Here is a 21,343-nt window from a genome sequence, read left to right as displayed (position 1 = left end):
GGAAAGAAGATTACCTCGAGATCTTCGGTAGCTTTGGCAATTTTCGAGAAAACCACTTGTCCTTCCGTCAAGTCTACATCCAGCACCCGAACTTCAACACCATACTTTTGTCTGATCTCAGCTGCATCGCTCTCTAGTTTTTCTAGGCATCGTGAGATCAACATAACGTCTAAACCCTTTCTCGCGAAACATTCGGCGAATGCTTTTCCAATGCCACCGGTAGATCCGGTAATCACTGCCCATCTACCCTGTGTCCTCAAGTCCAGACCGAAACCAAGGCTGGGTCCTATCAGTTTCTTCCACGCAAGTTTGCTGACTCGTAATAAAATTCGTAGGCCAATCGCCCCTAATACGACCAGCGATACTTTTTCCAAACACGTGAATGTCATCCTAGAATGATGAAGAATTCGATGTAGTTCGTGGTTCTCTTCTTTGGTTCGAACAGACTAACACGAGTAAAACGATTCTCTCGAACGATCAAGCGCGTTTATCGATGTTATTTACATACCACCATATGTCATTCTTCCTACAGGTATTTCCATCTTCGAGTTCGAGTTACCACCACCTCTTCCTACCTCTGCCCCTAATTTCTCGATAACGCGATTGAATCACTTAGTCATTTCCAGTCTTAGAGGTTATAAATGCAACTTTGGACTTCTACTATCACATCGTGCCACAATATGCAAAAATTTGTTTAACATTGATTACGTTTCACTTACGCGAACTCGCTAGCTGTTTTACGCGCCAATACATTTTATCATATGCATGCATTTCCGCATACGTTAACATGTTTGCACGGTATTATAATATATCATATAACAAACTGGCTATAAAATCAAAATAACCCTGGATAATGTTAATTTAAAGGCTCAACCCATTTTAACATCCTTTTAAGCACCCAAATTAATTTTACGGATAAATCGGAATACGATCGTCGTTGTATCGTCTCGTAATGTTGAAAAAGTAGGTGAGCAGAATAATTAATGAAAAGATTACGCACATGTTTGCATGCGTAAAAAACTGTATCGTGATTTTAGCATTTGCTAATCGACGCGTTACCGTTCCCTGGCAACTTGCAAATTCGTTTACGTTTCCTTTTCGTGTCATAAAATAGATCTAGCAGAGATGACACGTAAGCGTGATATACATTGACAGTTTCAGCTTACCTGTATTTGATATCGTTGAAACTGATCGGAAGCGATGACAGCACAACAATGAAGTTCCTCTTTTGATTGAACGTATTCCTCCACGATTCGACAGAAACGCTGCCGTAAATGTGATACGATTAAGCTCATTAAAGAAATATAAATGAGAAAAGTGTCTCGGTTGAGAAAACGGAGAAAAATCTATGTAGTCACACTCGTGTATCCCGCGCAAAAACTATTCCGATTAACTGGCCAAAATATCGACGAGAAGAAGATATACATAGAAGAATACGCGAGAACTAATGAGCTTCGAACGATTCAGAGCCGACCGATCTCGAAGACATCGAACATCAGACCAGGTCACGGAAGGGTACGGAAGAGAGTACTGGAGAGAAAGCGGAAACAGGAGGAGAAAGGGGGAGTGAAAGGAAGGGTGGAAGGGAAGAAGGGAGGAAAGGCGGCGAGGAGGTGAGGAGGAGAAAAAGGAGGATGGGAAGAAAATAGCATAATAGTAGAGGAAGAGATGGAAAGTAGAGAGAAGCACGAGGAAGCGAGAAGAAGCGAGATCGAGGCACGGTCGATGATGGTAGTAGCGAACATTGCGGAGTTTGCGCGGGCGCAGTCCATGGATGCGGATGCGGATGCGAATCCACGCGCACACGTTCGACACGCGCGTAGTTTGGATGTTTAGGTATATAGATGCGTAGATGGACGACGGGCAATGTCAGCGTTAAACTAACCCAGAAGAAAGTTGCTGCTTCCACCTTTTCTTTCGGCTAAGAGTGGGGAATGGTTAACTTTTTCTTTGACACACTTTGCTTTGACACACACACACTCTTCTGTGGCAAATACTCCCGATTGAAAAAGTCGAATGCCAAAGACGATCATTTTTCCCCGCATTTCTCTTTGCCTGTATCGCTACTATTGTACTTTAACGTATCAAGAAATATACTTTAACGTACAATAGCGTATACGTGTAAACGCATATAGAAAACGCGGTTATGAGTTTAATGTTTCTTTATTTTCCCGTTGCATATTATACAAGTTTCTCTTTTTTTTCCGTTTCTTTTTTTGCATTTTTCTTACTGTGATTGCTTTCCCATTTATATATAGATTAGATTAATTTATTCGTTATGAAACGATAAATTTAAAAGTCGCAAACGACCAAGAGCTCTGACAAGCTTCGATCGAAGTTATGTAACGTTTATAAGCATTTATTGTCCCCGTTTATTCATTTACGTTATAATTAGCATACCGACAACTGCACCGTATGCTTTTAGTGGATTAAAAAACATTATGCTCATTGTACTTATTTCAATTCTACGTAATATATAGGAACAATGCATAATCGATTCGTATGTGTACGATAATATCCATAACGTATAAAACGATAATAAACAGAGAATTATAGATAAATTCGAAGAAGGTGATGACACGAATAGACGTTAATAATTCTCAAACGTGCAAGTCGGTGGCGTTAATTAGCTGCTCGGAAGTATCGGGTATCATTCCTTTTGTTCCTGTTTTAACAACACGACGACCAATCAACATAGTAACATTGCGATGCGCCTGATGCATAGTTTGTAGGTGGAACCGCCTCCAAAGTAAAGCCTTAGTATCGAAAGATTTTGTCCAATCCTGCCATTCTCCACGAGTTATCTTCTCACTCTCCATTTCCAATATCTTCTCGATTACGTTACGTAACCATACATTCCAATCCTTGGCTACATCGCTGATATAGGCCAACCATCTAGTCCAGTCCCTAATTTCTTTTGACTCTACTTCCGGCATGTATTGTTCCATGAATGCAATTTGTGATTTACTTAATATCGTTCTTAACCAGTTTGCGATCTTTCCACATACTACGTTCATAATAGTCTTTAATTCTTCCGTTAAAAGATTCGGATCTTCCAACCTCACGATATTACTCAACTTTTCGTAAATTGCACGATGTATACCATTTGTTATTGGATCTTCACCCGTGTTTTCTGGAGTACTTTCGATCATCTTAGAAATAGTATTGATAATTTTGTCGAACGTAAGGAAAGGAAGATCCGTTTTCAATAATTCTTCTAGACCTTTGATAACATCTGTATCTTTGGGTAATTCTTTTTCAATCTTTTCTGGCGATATTTTTACTTCGATTTTTTTCTCTTCTAATAATTTTGTAATTTCGTCGTTTTTCGCCGCATCCACATCTACGACTTGGTCTTTCTCTTCATCAACTTCAATCTTTTCCGGTTCTACTTCTGATTCAGGTTTCCGCACTGGTTCTGCTTCTGGTTCCGGTTCCGGTTCCGTTTCCGTTTCCGTTTCCGGTTCTAGTTCTGCTTCTGGTTCTGATTCTTGTACTTGTTCTGGTTCTGGTCCCGGTTCTGGTTCCGGTTCCGTTTCCGGTTCTAATTCTAGTTCTGGTTCTGGTTCCGGTTCTGGTTCTGGTTCTGTTTCCGGCCCCGGTTCCGGTTCCGGCTTCGGTTCCGGTTCCGGTTCCGGTTCCGGTTCCGGTTCCGGTTCCGGTTCCTGTTCCGGTTCCGGTTCCGGTTCCGGTTCCGGTTCCGGTTCCGGTTCCGGTTCCGGTTCCGGTACTGGTATTATTTCCATATCCGGTCGTGCTTCTACTTCCTCTTCAACTTGCGCTGTGGGTTCCGTTTGTATCTCGGTTTCCATTTGTTCTTCTGGTTCGATTTGAGTTTCTGTTTCCATATCCACTGCTAATTCTACTTCTGTTACTTCTGCCTCTTCTGGTTCATCTTTACTTTTTTCCTCGTATTCTTCATCTTCTATTACTAATTCGTCCAACTCGTGTGTTATCTCTTTCTCTGTGTCATCTACCACTTTTGTATCCTCTTCCGAGCCAATATCTGTTTCGTATTCTTCACCTTCCTCTTCGTACTTCCTTTTAGTTTTGTCCTTATCCTCGTCCTCTTCCTCATCTTCTTCCTCCTCCTCCTCTTCTTTATCTATTTTCATTTGCTCTTCTTTCTTCCTACATCGTTCAATGAGCTTCTCCTCTTGTTGTTGCGCAACCTCGGACAACACTCCAGTTATCCAACAGGCTATTACATCGGCCAGATAACGTACCTGTTGCGATTTACGATCTTCGTTTTGCGAAGGATTATGTTCAAGAACATCTGAGAGTCGTCCAACTATCACTTCCGCAACATCGTTGAATTCGGAGTTAGGAAATGAACATTTCCATTTCAAAATACTTCGAACGAAACGTTCAGCCATAAGATATTGGCAACAAATTGAATCTCTGTCGAAAGATCCTGTACTCGCAACACCGACATTTGTTCTTTTTGATTTGCTTGCCTCTTTATATTGCCACTTATCCGTTTTTCCTTTCCTTTTCTTTCCACGGGACTTCTTCTTGTTCGAAATTGTTGCGGCTTGTCTAAACAAAATATTTCTCATCCCTGAATTTGATGATACTCGAAGAAATTTAGAAATTATCCTTAATAATAAGATTATAGCAATTGTTTCCTGATCCTATTATATCCATTTCAGTGAAAAACAGAGAAAAGCAAAGAGTGGATGTTACTTATAAAAGGAATTGATTAAATCGATACGTTACTCGGGTGTTAAACAAGTTTCATTCTCCACGGTTCGTACGAGGTTATCCAAAAGAGCTGGGGGTAATATCGACGCGCCATATTGTAAAGTCATTAACATTCGTTGTCTTGTCGGTTGAGCCAATTCTTTGATTCGCGGTGAAACTGGTTTTAATTTCTTAAGCACCATCTTTTTGTGACAATCCGGCGGACATTTTCGACTACATAAAAGTAAAAGAATGTTTCATTGCGTTCACTCCTCTGAAAAACTAAAATCAGTCTGATCATTAATAAAATCCAAATTTTCACCTAGGTGTCGCTAACATATCAATATAATCCTGTTTCGTCAAACAATGTCTAGGTATAATATCCAACTTTGGAAATGTACAGGGTTCTCCAAACACCGAAACCATTGCGAATTTTGCGGTCCTTTTCCTTCTTTCTCTTTGTTTCTGACAGCAATCGTCGTTCGATTTTTCTGCATGCTACTGAACAAATTTGGTATATAAAATTCATCACGCATTTTTTTTTTACAAATTAGTAGTAAGTATTGGTAATATTTAGTATTAGTATTAGTAGCATTAATAGTACATATAGTAATCTCAATTCCTTGTGAAAAAGAAATAATAACGCATTAATTTCGCGTTAATTATACAAGATTCAGTACTAAGCGATATTGAATTACCACAATCACATTGAGTTGTTTTCACAAAATATACTCAAGGTATATATATACATACATACATACATACATACACATCATATAACTGGCTAATGAATGTTTGTTTGTTACTTCTAGTCTACTCTAGACGGTAAAAATTTTTTCGCTGAATTTTCCAGAAAATGTAACTCACAATTAATACAGATTTATACTACTTAATAAATAAAATATCCAAAATAATAAAAAAAAATCTGAAAATATCGAAAGTATTCGATTTGCCTTAGTTTTTTTTGAAGATGGTTTATCACAGTGTTCCCATCTTTTCTTTTTTTTTACTATTCGTGGATAACCTTCAAACGTGTCATCCTTTTGTCCTCTTTTTATTTCACGATCGACGGAAGTAGCTCGTTTAACATCTTCTGGAGAATCATCATTCTTTTCCATGGTGATTTTTTCTACGATTAATATACATATATGCGTATATACATATAATATTGTTACATCATGTATAACGTATACACATAATTACAGTACTCTCAAGAATTTTATTCTTATCTCTATAATTTTTATGTAAATGATATATTTCGGAATAATTTCTTTACTGATCGTACCTGACGTATAATTACAATTTGTAAATCCAATTAAAGATAGAAATTGTTACGATGTATTCTGTTTTCTATTATTCTCTTGCTCTTTGTACGCTGAATTCTTTCTTTAAATTTTGAAAATTTAGTTTTGAAATAGATCTACTTGAAATTTTTTTTACATTTTACACAAAGATCCTAGAAATGTGAAAGGTTATAAGAGATAGGTTAGGAGAATTTGTTTTGTTTCAAAAGTATAGATTTTCATCTCATTCGATGTATCTTATATTTAGTGCATAGATATGATACGCAATCAACGATATTATGTACATGAACATGAACTGAGAGAGGGAGGGAGGAGTGTGGGAAAGAGAGACTATATCATATGGTAAAATGGCAGAGGATATTCGCACAGACGAGATAATATTCGGGTACAGTGGATAAGGTCACTGGAGAACACTAGTGACTGAGACGCCAGGACAATGGTGATTGCTCCTACAAACTTCAACGGCAGCTAGAAGATGGCGGTAGCTACGATATCAGTGCTCGACACTGATAGCTGCTCCGTTTACTAATCGATCATTCCGGGTGTCGGGAGTCGGTGCAAAGTAGATGCAAGTTGGTGTGCCTATTTGAGAGGACGCATACTGTACAAGGACACTTGGGAGCAAAAGAAGTGTTTCTAAGATATGCGGGTGTGTGAAAATAACTGTTGCTCCTGCATAAGCAACCCGTGATACAGGTGTTTCAGCACAAGATGCTAGTTAAAATTGTGTCTTGAAAAATGTTGAGAACCAACGACAGCCACTCATCGAAACGAAACGGTGTTTGAAACGTCCAACGATACCTTCGCGTCGTTGCAGTACCGCGCCGAGTGGTTACGATTATGATGAGATAACAAACGCAGAATGAAATACAGTGGCAGTAACCTTCTTGGTTATGCAGTTTACGCGTTTATTCAATTTTTTAACGGTGAGTGAAACTCTCTTTTCCTTTCTTATATACTGATCTTCGACTATTATTACCAATTCAATTGTTTTTTTTTTCTTTTTTTTTTTTTTTATTTCGGTTCCCTCCTCTTTTCTCAGTCAACATTTTTTACTCTTCTCATGGATTTCAACTATTTACATGATATCCACAAGTCTGATTAAATCTTTACTTCAAAATTCCGCGCCTACAATTTAGTGAATCACTGAAATGTTATTTATATCGTTTCAAAACGCCTTATCACATGTCAATATTGATTATTCCTATCACTTTGTATTTATTTCATATTCGGAATTATGTTTTTTTTTTCTTCTTGTTTATATCGTACGGTGATTTTTAACAATAGCTATTTGGTAGATTGTTCGATTGACGTAACGTGCGTATGACGCATGTATTGCCCGCTCACCTGCTTGCTTGATTACTTGGTACGATGTGCGCGTGCCAATTTTTTTATATACTAGCATTCAAGCCTGTCGTATAACTTGTATTTTTGAATGTATTTATAATCAGTAAACACTATTATTAATTATTACTGATAAACCGTATCACATCATAAATAAACGATAGAGTCGAATTTGGAAAAGCATTGTTAAATTTATGTAAATTTAATTTATGAATTTAACTTACTGCATATTTATTTCTGATAATCAAATTAAGGAATAAGTAATAAGTTCTCATGAATATCTCTATAAATATTTTGTAGTTATTCATGCAGAAAGCGGTGTTACCTGCAAAGATCAACAAGGACGATCCTATGAAAATACTTTTATGTACATTCCTGGTCCAGAACCCTGTACATTTTGCGTATGTGATAATGGCAATCCAAAATGGTGTAAAGCACTTCTTTGCAATGCAGAGGTATTTCAAGTGCGAAAATAATAATATTGCTTTGTGCTTGGTATTGTTTTCTTTTTCTATAACTGTAAAATTATATCCGCATTGTGCAGGAATTTTGTAAACCTTCCCGGCATATTTGTTGCCAGTATATTTGTATGGATGATACATTGTTATCTGTACCAAATGACAAAACTGATAGCATTGGTAGCAACACGACAGATGCAATCACGCATTATGATATAGGATTACGATCTGTTGCTAGTTTTGTAACAGCTGTGTTATCATTGAGCCTGCTATTTTTTTTAATACACCGTTTGCGCCAAAGAAAGATACGAGGTACTCTTTTCCATCATATATCAAACATTTTTATTTTAGGAAATTAGACCAAAAATGTTGATTATTTTGTAAAAGTTTGTGTGGCAGGGAGACAAAACAGACAGTTAGCAGAGGACCAAAGAAATCTAGGTAGTATGGGATATTTAGAAAGAGATGGATTATCACATGGTGTACCTATGGATGACATTCCATGTGGAGCTAGTTATGCATTATGGAAACCACCCAACAATTACTTTCCACGTGGTGAGGCTCCACCACCTTATGAGGAGGCAGTAGCAGCAGCACGAGCGGAACAAGCTCTTTTATCGATGAATCCACAAACACTTCCACAACTAAATTTTCCAAACACCTATCTTCCAAACACTAATAGTCGTACAAGTATATCATTTGTAGGAAGTACACAAAGTGGTATAAATGGCAATTCATCAACATTAATTTGCGACAGTGGCATAACGGATCAAACTGGTTTAATCTCAACACCAAGTAGACCAATATCAAATCCGAACATATATGCTAGTTATCGTCAATCGAATCAAAATGAAACGTTATCCCCAGGTGTTAGTGTAGGAACTTCTACGACGAGTTTCACAATGGGAACGAGTACTTACGAGAATTTACCTACTCCCATTGGGATTCCAAACTTTGTTAATCAGCGTCCTGATGTAATTGCACAACCTTTATCTAACTTACAATCTGCTATTCCAAAAGGTTATCAAACGCATACTACTCTTCCTCGTCAAACTGGAGCGTTTACAATATCTGCAACTTTACCGAATTCCAATGTGACTGCACATCGTACGATTCCTAGGACTTTAACAACTCGTACTGGTGCAAAGTTACAAGATATTATAAATGATTGCACACAGAAAGAATTTTTACGCCCTACAATAATGGCAGATCTTACCACGCCGAATTTGCCACATTCTACACAACAAAATGCTGTAACTAAAATGGAAAATACGAATCCAAATACATTTTATGAAGACATGCAAATACAGCCTCCCTCTGCATCTTCTTCGGGATTGCAACAGATTGAAAGACAACCATTAGATCATAAAATGGAAACATCTCATGATTTTAAGGTGTAGTACAAAATGTATCGTTAATACTATATTTTCACGGCACTAATCTTTTAACGTACGTTATATAATGATTTTTATATATTTCAGCCGCCATTGAATATAGCAAATGGAATTAATGAAGAAGGAAGTTTTGAATCAGTAGCATGCACTTGTAGCATGCAAGCTCTTTCTACTCTTCACGACGATACAGATGATTATAGAAGCGAATGTGAAAATTGCAAGAGTGCAACAGGTTCTCGTTATTACTTAGATAACGAAGATGAATTAATAACTTCTCCCCATGAAACTATGACGTTACATAGAAGACCAGATGAAACAGCTTCGAACGCTACTCCTCAGTATTACAGAACTTCACTCACACTGCCTATAAGTACCCGTCAACGAACAAGGTAATAAAAAAATTATTCTCTTTTGTTGATATTGAAACACTTCACAGTGATTAAAAGTTACTTAATTACAGTTATTAATGATTCTAATAACTTGCAATATAAAAAAAATATATACTCTCATTTTAATGATTTATCATAGTATTGCAAAAAATTGCAGAACCAAAAATTATTAAACTAAAAAACTGTAACATCTTTTACATTGTCTCATTTTCTTTTTCCTTCTTTTTTTTCTATTATTCTGTTTTTCGTGTTTTTGTATTTGAATAATATCTTCTTTCTATTAGTATCTGTTCAATCTAAAGAGTATTTTCCAAATATTAACAAAATGTACAAAATGAATGTAACTTCTTCCAAGATCTTGAATTTACAGTATAGTTTCACAGGTTTTAAATTATATTGATATTTCTTCATATCTAGGAGCACTGGTGTCCGAGAAAATTGGTTCAACCCTATGCCTCAAAGTTCCACAGAATCTTCAGATGAAAATTAATTGCAGTCATGTGTTTACATCCATGCATCATATAATTATTAAAATGATTCATAATACACTATCAGTGATCAAAATTCAATATTATGGGAAATGAACAATGTTCGTATTTTATTGCGTTGCAGAAACGGTGGTCTCACACCGTCGTTAATTAAATTTCGGTATTGCAGTGAAACCTTTTCTATATTGTTCACTGTATATGAGCTGTTCACATACTCAGACTATGTATGATCTATAAGAAAAATGAGTCGCACTTTTGCTCTCACAGTTTCTCCTTACATGTTATTAAACTATGAGAGCAAAGTTTAGATATACTTAATACATAGCAACTTACAATTTCGATATGTTTAAATTAATAAACAACAACTGAAGGGAAAGGTAACTGTATACATCTTTAGAATTTTGTTAATTATGTTCGATGCATATCATTTGTTAAAAGTTAAGTAGAAAAGATTATCTCCTATGGAGTTAAATAACAAAATTTCTTACTCCTTTTTTGTCACAAGCAGTGGTGCATATATTTCTAGAAACTGAATAACGCAATAAAATATAAAGAACAGAATGGTTCACACTATACGCATTGTTACATGTATCATTTATTATTTGACTATTAATTTCAATCTATCTGATACAGTAATTTCAATTTTTATTATTCAATAATATAAGTAAAATGTGAATGTCGGGTAGAATATGAAGATTGCAGGTAAGTCAATGGCAATTTGATAAGTTATTAAAATATTGTTACAACATTATATCATTATTTATATTATCATCATTATTATTATTATTATTATTATTATTACGATAATATTTTTCTACGAAAATTTTACTGTAGGAATTTTTATTTGGTTATATTATTTGAATAGAGTATTTTAATTGAACTAAAAATGTTTTCATATAAATTTTGTTTTTTACTCTGATATCCTGATAAACATAGTCAAGAGTATATTTATTATACAGTGTGCAGTGCACAAATATATATAAATATATATTTTGAAGTCTTTTAAATATATCTTTTAAAATAGAAATACATATCAATGTTGAGTACAACTGCCATGTTATACCAAAATTACATAAATATATTCATTTCAGTTAATTTTTTAATACTTTTGTTACTATTTACTTTTCGTTTAATATAAAACATGATTATAGAATACATAAAGTAAAAAAAAGAAATAGTTTTTTGGTTTGTACATATGCTTGAAACAGATCTATTGGTCCGAATAGTGTGAATCAGCCTTAGTGCGTGTACATATACATAATTACTATGTTATGCTTTCTTTACTCATCATGTTAATGTGACTCTCTCTCTCTCTTCCACGATTTCAGTGTGTGTGCGCGGGTGTGCGTGCACCTGTATGTGTACGTACACATAGTGCGATGTTCATTTTAAAACATAAATTAAAACTCAGGAAAATTATACTTTTTACTTCCTATGTGAAACACTCTATTCATGATCCATTTTTTCTCGAGACTTTTAATGAAAAATTTGTTCATAGTTATGCAGATTTTACATCCAAATTTATTACAAATTTACTCGCATAAGATATGGCGAAAATTTCTACCGACTGATTTTTAAATCTATACAATTGTATTCTATTATGAAGGGAAAAGAAAAATTTTATATGTTAGGGATTGCTTGTGATAACATACTTCATATGCTCTGCAAATACAATGAGTGAAATGCTCATCTCTGATTTGTGATTAATGATCTTTAATATATGTAGTAGGATATGAAATAACAATTCCCTAAGATGCACAATTTCCAACGTCTTTAATATTTGTTTATAAATAGAATCTAAGATTCAGACTGATATTTAATGATGCTAAAATATCTCTGTTTAAATCAATTCAGAGCTACATGTTCACTGAAATCCCTTACATGATACAATACATTCTTTTGCATTATTATGAATACTCTGTAAACTAGTAAGTTTTAAGGTAACTAATTATTGATAATATGTTAAGTGATAATCACAAAAATAATGTGCATTTTATTATCATTTTGATTGTTCTCATTATCATTTTAATTTATCATTCTTTTGCGTTATTTTTTGTAAAGTTTTGTTACATCTGCAAAATTCTTTTACCTAAAGATTACTTAACCAACTATAAAAAAAATATAATTGTCTGTTAACTATAATTATTTTTGCAAACATTTATGTAAATGTAGATATTTGTTATTTCATACAAAAGTATAAATTAATTACATAATTGCTGTTTGCTTATCCCAAAAGATATAAGAATGACAAAGTAAAACTTAAGAAAACAATTAATAATTACTATTGTTGATTTCCTTTAATAATTAAATTGTTACATATATTTCTTGCTTTATATTAATTGGGTACATACAGAAAGTACAGTTGCTGCTTTCATGCTTTTAAAGATGTAAAAGAAAATTGTATGACTAATTGAGACAATATTGGATAAGTTCAAAAGGACGAATGTAACAGTGGCAAAAAATGTTCTCAGAAATAAGTTTTAAAATTATTTATAAGGAGCCAATGTTATTTCATGTACTATCATGTAGCTTTCGTTGCAAACATAAAAAATGATATTAACAATCCATGACATACTACTGAAATAATATGAAAAGGAACATGTTTTAGTCAGAATAGAATAACAATAATCAAATAAAAAGAAAAAATACTTGATCTTAGTTTAGTTCTTTGTCAAATAAGTTTATCGCTTATTATAATATAGTATATAAAAAATAATCATTTGTTAGATATTATTCCCTATAAAAAATTTGCAATAATAATCAAATATTTTGATTTTCTTAAGCACCTTAGATATTATTTTATAGGAAGCACAAATTATGTTAATTTACTGATAAATTTGTTATTCCTTTGTTCATTTAAATAGTGTATTTATATGTGTACATATGTGTTAGTGATTAACAATCAATTACAATTAATAAACCAAGTAAAAGGTTTTAACAACTGAATGACTATAAATGCTAGCTAAATCGTTTATTAATAAGTATTAATATTAATTTTTAACGGAAACAAATACTGTGTGTAGCATTAGACGAAAATCGAAAAGTAATTTAACATCTAGAAATACTAAATTAATGAATTGGGCAATCTTATTGTTATGATTACATTTGTCTGATAGAGCTATACAATTATTCATGTTGATTATCGTTTTATACCGTTTAATCCTAATGGAGATACTTATCTGTTTAATATCTTTATAAAATCTGTAGTTTATTTGCTACGAATTTCATAATTTGGACGAATTGTGCGTGTAAGATAAACATCGATAAAATAAAAATTATTTCCCTAATACTTAATTTATAACATTCGTGATATTCATGTCCGATATAAATACACAGTTTTTTTGAATTTAGTATAAGAAAAGAATAGATCTGTTTGAAGTGTTCTTTCATTGAGTTTTTACAAATAATGTTAGCATGTATGGACATTCGGGTATATCTCAAAATATGCAGGAAATCGCAAAACATATAGAAAATAGCACAAAAGCATAAATAATCAGAAAAAAAATTTAATTAGAATTTTTTTAAGCACAATATTTTATTACGTCTATCATAATACCAAGAATTTTTAACTATGTTATCGCAACTATATAATGTTACAATGATTCTGGATTACATTTTATATTACATATACAGACAATACCCGTTGCATATATAATGTATTTATTCTAAATATTTGTGATTTCATGAGAATTAACTATGTATATTTTTGAAGTTTGGTTACCGCTGTGTTTAGGGTTATATGACAATTTTGCATGATTTATCATTTACAATTCAATATGATTTAAAATTAAATGTTTTTGATTTCTAAAATTTTCTATTTTTAATAAATTTTTTAATGTTTCCATATTTCATATTCGTTCCAACCTTACATTATTATTACACGTGTAATAATTTTAATGATTCAAACAAATTTTTCAATAATAACTTCTTTATGTATATCTTTCATTTAATCGAAATAAATCGAAAAAGAGAAAAAGGAAAAAAGCAATCGTAACAATAAGATCTACATAGTTATATATATGAAAAAATTATATATTTGCAATCTATGAAATTGACAATGTCTGTATGATTACCAAACTTTACGTTAATTATCATTAAAACATTTATTAGTATGATAAATTAAAATTACTATTGTAACCACTTTTTGAAAGTATGAAACCAATATCACTTGATATAGTTATACCTTCGAGATATTGAAAATTATTGAAAATCGAGGAAAAAAAGAACAATGATAAACATCGAACTGTTACATATATTAAATTTATGAATTGGCTTTGATAATTTTTTATTTCTGATATAAATAGATACAAGAAAAGAAAAAAAGGAAAGATTACGTAAAACGTGATGTTTTATAACAACTATTTAATGTAATTTGTAGAAAAAAGTTTCAAATATTTTTCTTTCTTTTTGTAATAAAGGAAATTATTTATTTTTAACGTAAAATTTGTAGATAACTATTGTTTTTCTAATTAAATCAGCGTCGAAATAAAACTAACACATGAATGATACACACTTACATACATAAATAATTGAATAAAATGTAGTAATAGGAGATAGTTATAAAACCGACACTTCCCAAATAAAATTACATTTAAAAAAGAACCGAAGTATACATAAAACGAAAACCGTATGCAGTTATATGTATTTTCAACTATAAACAGACTTTATGAAAATCGAAATCTCTTCTTATGATAATTGACGCATTTCGTGTGTTCACAAAAATCGCCGTATATTACATTCTTGAAAGAAATGTGTTCATTACATAATAAATCTCTTTCTATACTCATACATTCACTCGACGAGAGAAGAGAAGTTGGACTTACAATGAATTGTTTAAGACTCTTGTAGTTCAAACGGTACAAAAATTTGAATTACTTAATTGTTCATCTAGTGATCTTAAATATTGTAAAATATTTATCTGAGTAGGTTTAGAATGAAATCTTTATTGCGCTTACTTGCGTAAGTGAAGTATTATAAATTGATATAAGTTATATTAGAATATTTGTGTCAGTAGTCTATTATTTAATTGTAATAAATCAGTACTTTACATAAGCTACTCGTTATTAACTACTATTTGCGTTTAATTTAATTAATTTTATATTAATTCAATAAATTTATTTCACTAAAATTTAGATATTTTTTGTGTCGCTGAAAATTTACAACAAAGAAGTTCCGATCAAAATTATTTAATATCGTTTGATGTACAAAATTTTGAAACATGATAATGTGACTAATACGAAATTCCAACGATTGGCATAACATTGTGAACATTTTTTTTTTTTTTAATGTGTCATAGTTATGTAATTACTTATATAAGAATTTTAGGAATTTGGCTATAATGAAACACATGTACTGGAGGCATGTATATAAAGTCATGCGCATATGCACGCAACTTGAAAGTCCTATGTAAATAATATAATTACACGCGTACTATACAAGATATATGAATATGTTTCGTTATAACATATTCATAACTGGATAATAATCTGAAATAATTAAATTTTACAAAAAATCATACATGTCAATTATATTTTTTTTTTTTTCATATTTTTAACATAGTACTTTTTTAAAATTATTTTTTCTTTATTCGTGCAACCTAAATAAATTTGTCAATTAAAGAACATAGGCATACATACGTCGAAGCAATATGAATAGTTAAGCTACTATATGAACTACTCGTGCGTGCATGCGCATACATACCTAACCTGTAATACATATCTTCCCGTTGAGATATATTTGAAATGTATAAATGATATGTATGTATATATTTAACGATCAATAAAGTAATTAATTTCGTATGCTTGATATTTTCCTTACTGTGAAGGATAAGACGCTTTGATATTAAATAAAAAAAAAATATTTTTTCACAGCCAATATAGCTTTTTTGCGCGGAAAATGTTTTTGTGTATATTTTACTAATGGTAATAAAAGATGAAGTCACAAGGGTAATACGAGTCACTAATAATTGATAAAAAAAAGTAAAATTTTAATCTACGTTAGAAAATAAAAAACCAAAGTGTAGTAATCGAATGCAATAATGAGAAATTGATGCGCAATCGACTAATTTAATCAGACGCCATCTCGTGCTATGTAAAGGTATCATTTAAAATCAGTAGTTTTCCAGTTCTGTTTCGGCATTCGCTAAAAACGTAATCAAGTACACCAAGAATTGTGACGGATCACGATCCATCACGATAGTCAGAAATAGGCAAGAGGAACAAAGAGGACACGTAAAAGATGGCGGAAGCCGTTGTAGACGGGGCAATGTCCCGATTTTTTTGTCACAAATGCAGTATCGAAATTGAACGTTTATTACCTGTAAGTATGTTCATCCATTCTTTTACATTAATAGTTATATTATTAAATGTAACTCTATTTGTAAAATCACAAATTTTTTGTTTCGAGCTGTCATTTGGTAACACGCGTAAAAACTCTTTTCCTTCTGCCTTTCATTGCGTATAGAAATTCATATAAATATCTCTATTTTATACATTTTCATTTCCACCGTTATATGAGCATATTAAAATCTGTTAATATTTGATTAGTATAAAAGGAAATGTTATTTTAATTAGAAATTTAGTTATACCGAAAAATATATATATTTTAAACAGTTCTATATCTATGTGCTTTAACTATTCCTATTTCTCTTTTTATATATATTTCTGTCGAAATCTATATTTAATGTTTTAAATTGATTTTTTTTTTTAAATAAGTGATAATGTAATATTTCTTTTATTATTTCAAATTATATAATGTATCATTGTACTAAGTATAAATAAATTATAAAATAAACAGAAAAACCATTGATATCTGTTGATTAGCTAAGTCTATAGATATTTTCTTTACAAACATACAAAAATGAGTCAAAAGAAATGTAAAATATTTTCTGCATAATATTTTTATGAAACTACATTTTACATCTTTATTATTATGAGTATATAAAACTATTAAATTATAATATTTGTTTATTTATAATGCGATGTATTGTATAATTCTTTTCTTAGGATTACACGTGTCCAAGATGCTCAAGTGGCTTCATAGAGGAATTGGAAAGCGATAGCAGTGATAATGGATCTAGAATGGATATTAGTCGTGATGTAATTGATGTAAGAGGTGTTTCTTCTAACAGTAGTAGTTAAATTTATATTAACAGTGTTATAGATGATACAAACAATTAATGTATTACCAGTATATATTTCATTGATACTTTGATTAAATATTTATTATGCAGCTTTTGGAACGTTATGCAGATGTTCCCTTAAGAAGGGAATACGAGATGGAATTCTCTGATCAGTTTGAAACACCAGTTAGTTCTAACAGGAATAATGGTACTGCTAATAGAAGACGAGTTCATTGGTCACGTAATGCTCCAGATACACTTCGTTTTAATAGGTATATCATTTATGCTTTCTCAAAAATGCAGGATATATTTAGATTTAAATTTTATTTTTCTTTTCTTTTTCCTTTTTTCTCTCTCTCTCTCTCTTTTTTTTTTTATGTAACTCTTTTTAGAATATAGGTAAGTTGTATTTTACATATGTAGATACATTGATAACACGTTTTCTTATTTAATTCGAATGAATAACTTGAATAAATAAACTTATAACGAACAAAAATTGAAAATTTACTCAATATTAGTTATGTCTTTTTAAAGATATTTCTCAAAAGTACATTATACAAAATTCAAAATTGATATGTATAATGTTATAATTGATTTCAAAATACTCTATTGCTTACACCATTGTATTGGTAGCGATTTAAAATAAATGAAGGAAGAATATTTTTTAATGAAAAAGTTTGAAAATTAATAGAATAATTATTTTTTTAAGTTCATGGAAATACTATGTTACTTTGTCATACTAGAAAATTTTATTTAAAGTATTTTTAGACAACTTCATTTTGCAACAAAAGTGATTCATGAAAGTAAAAAATTTAACTCAATTGATCTAACTGCTTAAATAACTTTTATTTTACCATCTTAAAACATATGGCTTCAAGGAAATAAGCAATACAAACTCACACAATATTTTGTGGGTACTTTGGCAGATAATCATAATCCAATATGTCCACAAAACATTGTCTTTCTGGTCGATAAGCACTTAAGATTGTTGTCATTTATGCACAAAATAAATAATATACGAGATAATGTAATATATGGATTTATAAATTTAAAAATTCATCTTTGTGCTTTAAAAAAGTATTTGTATTGTAAATATTTACACATATATACATATATATAGGTGTATATGTATAATCGGTTGATTATTTTTATTTTAAGCAGGGGTCGTGCAGGACAGGAAGTAATGCCTACAACTCTAGAGAATATTATACAAGATTTTGTATTAAATTTCTCAGGATTAGCTCAAGCTGCACAACTACCTGTGTATGTACAACAGTAATTTTTACTATGCGCTCATTAGCTAAATAAGTACATATCCAAGCATGAGTGTGTGGATTGCTTAAGTTCACCAATTTTGCAAGCATACGAAGTGAATTAGAATTATACAGATAAGGAAATTATACTTTATGTAAAATTATTTTGCTTTATGCATGTTATCTACATAAAATATTATCCTGAGTGAATTTAAAAGCAATTTTTAATTTTTAATTCATCCGCATGAAAAGAATCTTTTTGTTTAACATATACAATAGGATATTACAATATTTATCTAAAAATTAAAAGAGAAGTATATACATGTTTTTCATAAAAATTATAAAGAAATTAGAATCAATTTTCAGTGATTATTTTTAATGTCAATATTAATATTGGATGTACAAGAAAAAGTAATATTCCATGTATATCTTTCAAGTACTTATTTCTTCGGGTATTAATTACATTAATATTAGCAAAAATTCTTTTATTGCAAATATAATTCTTTATATATTTTATACCCTTTTCTTTACTTTTGTATATTATATGTTTCAAATAGCATATAAATAGATAAAAACATTAAATTTCGTGCATATGTATGCTTGCCGGTCTATCTGTGTGCGTGCGTGCGTGCGTGCGAGCGTGTGTGTGTGTGTGTGCGCGCGCGCGCGCGCGTGTGCGTGCGTGCGTGTGTTCATACGTACGTGTGTGTGTACTTATATATTTATTTATTTATTTATTTGTTGGTATAAAATTTGAAAGATTTTATACAAATATTCATGACTCTTTTTTTAGTGGAATTGAAAATAATTAAGTAGGACTTTGAAAATATGATACATAGGAAAAAGGAATAATAATTAAAGATTAATTTATTAATTAGTCAATGTTAATATTGCAATTAATCAAGAAAATAATCAGTAAATAATAATCCGTAAAAAATATTTATTATTAAAAGTTTGGGGATAATATTCATAAGTATCTATTTCCTTTTCGCAAGTAGAGATTTTAATAAGTAATATATATTATTATATGAAAATTCTAATTTGATGAAAAATATATTAATTTCATATATGTACTGAGTCATAAATTGGGGAATAATATTATAATTAATAGTTGAAGTTCATTTTTGTATTCTTTAGGTTATGTAGATAAACATATATTTACAAAGTATAGAATAATGGTATAAGAAGAAGCATTAAAAAGCTTGTTCACCCAGGATAAAAGTCATTATTATTTTATTTGATATTTGGTATTACTAAAATAAAGCACAATAATGTAGATTCAATATTAGACTGTTCTTGGGAAATCCTGGAGATTATGTTTGGAGTCAAGATGGCTTAGATGCGATTGTAACACAGTTATTAAATCAAATGGATGGAACTGGACCACCTCCTTTGCCACGAAAACAAATCGATGAAATACCAACTATAACTGTGGATCAATTTCATGTTGGTGAGTAATACACGCATATTGTAATTTATAAGAGAGAAAATTAAATCAGAGATTAATAATAATTTGTTTTTAATAAATTGTTTATGTAGATAGTAAACTTCAATGTTCCGTTTGTTGGGAAGACTTCAAACTTTCTGAACCAGTCAAACAACTTCCTTGTTTACATCTGTATCATGCACCATGCATTGTACCATGGTTAGAATTGGTAAGTTAAAGAATAATTCAGATTTTTTTTTTCTTCTTTTTTCAAAAGGATGTAAGTGTATTTTCACAACATTTTTCTCCTTTTCTTGTTTAGCACGGTACTTGCCCTATTTGTAGACAGCATTTGGGTGGTCAGAATTCAGCAGAAGTACACCAGGATACTGTAGGACGTAGCTTAGTCGCCCTCTTTAGGTATGTTATGTAATTTATTTATATAAAATTAATATTTTACCTTAAATGTAACAGTTACAAATTTTATCATTCAAATATGTAATGTATGTGATGTATCGAAACTTCGATATATGAAATTTAGATATTTATATTATAGAGAATATAAAAAAACTTATGAGCATATTTATATACTTCTAGGGCAACCAATGAATCAAACAGTACTAGAACGTCATCAACTTCATCCTCGAGTGGTAATAACGCCAGTAGTAATCCATCGAGTGAGATTTGAGATTGATTATCCTGTCTTAATATTTTCTCTACCCAGCAGAACACACAAATATACACACACAACACATGTCTATTTTTCACATTTTTCAAATTTGTTTTCCGGCACTGTTCGCTCGAGCAACGCTCATATATACTTCGTGAATATTGTATCTCGATACTAATATAAATTTCAAGCTTTATACTTCAATCGACGGTGTAATGCGAATCATAAAAAAATAATGCAGTATCAAATTACAACTTGCATGTGTTGCTTTGCATGGATTATAATGAGATATGATCATTAAAAGTCAAAAAAAGACGTGCGTATTCAAAGTTGAAATAATCCTTGTTGCTATATATATGTACATATTTATTTACGCGCGCGCTCGCATACACATAATTTCATAGTTTGCAAAAACGTGCAGTACATCACAAAGATTCCTAAACAAACTTGACCGAAATTTAAAAAAAAAAAAACATGTATGTTTCTTTATAAAAGTTTCAATTTGGATGTTTAATAAATTTAACGTAACATAATGTTTACAAAAAAAGCAAAAAAAGAAAAAAAGAGAGGAAAAACATAATTTAAGCGTAGGAAATGTGTTATACATAAAAGTAACGAAGCAAACGTTAGTGATTTCAATTTTGTACAGTTTAGTTGAAAATTTATGCACATAATTAGAACATCAAATCTCTTTTTAGCATATTCTTTTCACTTATATAATTTTAATTTTTGATGTTATTGAACTATGACATATATTTCTTTGAGTTTAAGAATTATTCGAGAATTAACTATTAATATTCTCATTTATATCATC

The 21,343-nt window shown here is 31.1% G+C and overlaps 4 protein-coding genes across 7 annotated transcripts in view; 2 read left to right on the top strand and 2 right to left on the bottom strand.

Annotated features, from left to right (window-relative positions):
• Positions 1–523, bottom strand: part of LOC108556265 (very-long-chain 3-oxoacyl-CoA reductase) — a 2,574-nt gene extending 2,051 nt beyond the window's left edge. Inside the window, exon 1 of the mRNA XM_017912280.1 lies at positions 15–523. Coding sequence (XP_017767769.1) covers positions 15–389 — 375 coding nt within the window. The 5' untranslated portion in view covers positions 390–523. The remainder of the gene's footprint in view (positions 1–14) is intronic.
• Positions 524–2,600: 2,077 nt separating this feature from the next.
• LOC108556258 (eukaryotic translation initiation factor 5B) lies at positions 2,601–5,801 on the bottom strand. Its single transcript, XM_017912271.1, has 4 exons — positions 5,637–5,801; positions 5,006–5,181; positions 4,720–4,917; positions 2,601–4,539 (listed from the first exon to the last, which is right to left on the bottom strand). Exons 1-4 carry the CDS (start codon positions 5,799–5,801, stop codon positions 2,601–2,603), a joined length of 2,478 nt encoding a protein of 825 aa, XP_017767760.1.
• Positions 5,802–6,360: 559 nt separating this feature from the next.
• On the top strand, positions 6,361–10,062 carry LOC108556267 (mucin-12). Of its 2 annotated transcripts, none has more exons than XM_017912283.1 (6): positions 6,361–6,913; positions 7,632–7,786; positions 7,876–8,101; positions 8,189–9,183; positions 9,271–9,572; positions 9,990–10,062. In XM_017912283.1, exons 1-6 carry the CDS (start codon positions 6,850–6,852, stop codon positions 10,060–10,062), a joined length of 1,815 nt encoding a protein of 604 aa, XP_017767772.1. In that variant the 5' UTR covers positions 6,361–6,849. The 2 variants fall into 2 exon arrangements, with proteins under 2 accessions (XP_017767772.1, XP_017767771.1); XM_017912282.1 differs by having other exon boundaries at positions 8,177–9,183.
• Positions 10,063–16,074: 6,012 nt separating this feature from the next.
• Positions 16,075–21,114, top strand: Iru (E3 ubiquitin-protein ligase Iruka). Of its 3 annotated transcripts, none has more exons than XM_017896639.1 (8): positions 16,075–16,378; positions 17,065–17,166; positions 17,292–17,452; positions 18,342–18,443; positions 19,711–19,883; positions 19,973–20,088; positions 20,182–20,279; positions 20,457–21,114. In XM_017896639.1, exons 1-8 carry the CDS (start codon positions 16,298–16,300, stop codon positions 20,545–20,547), a joined length of 924 nt encoding a protein of 307 aa, XP_017752128.1. In that variant the 5' UTR covers positions 16,075–16,297; the 3' UTR covers positions 20,548–21,114. The 3 variants fall into 3 exon arrangements, with proteins under 3 accessions (XP_017752128.1, XP_017752127.1, XP_017752129.1); XM_017896638.1 differs by having other exon boundaries at positions 16,076–16,378; positions 18,339–18,443; XM_017896640.1 differs by having other exon boundaries at positions 16,078–16,378; positions 18,339–18,443; positions 19,723–19,883; positions 20,457–21,113.
• The last annotated feature ends 229 nt before the right edge of the window (positions 21,115–21,343 follow it).

The sequence above is a fragment of the Eufriesea mexicana genome, unplaced genomic scaffold (assembly GCF_001483705.2).
Source record: "Eufriesea mexicana isolate 0111107269 unplaced genomic scaffold, ASM148370v2 scaffold320, whole genome shotgun sequence".
Lineage (NCBI taxonomy): Eukaryota > Metazoa > Arthropoda > Insecta > Hymenoptera > Apidae > Eufriesea > Eufriesea mexicana.
This window is presented reverse-complemented; position numbering and strand designations above follow the sequence as displayed.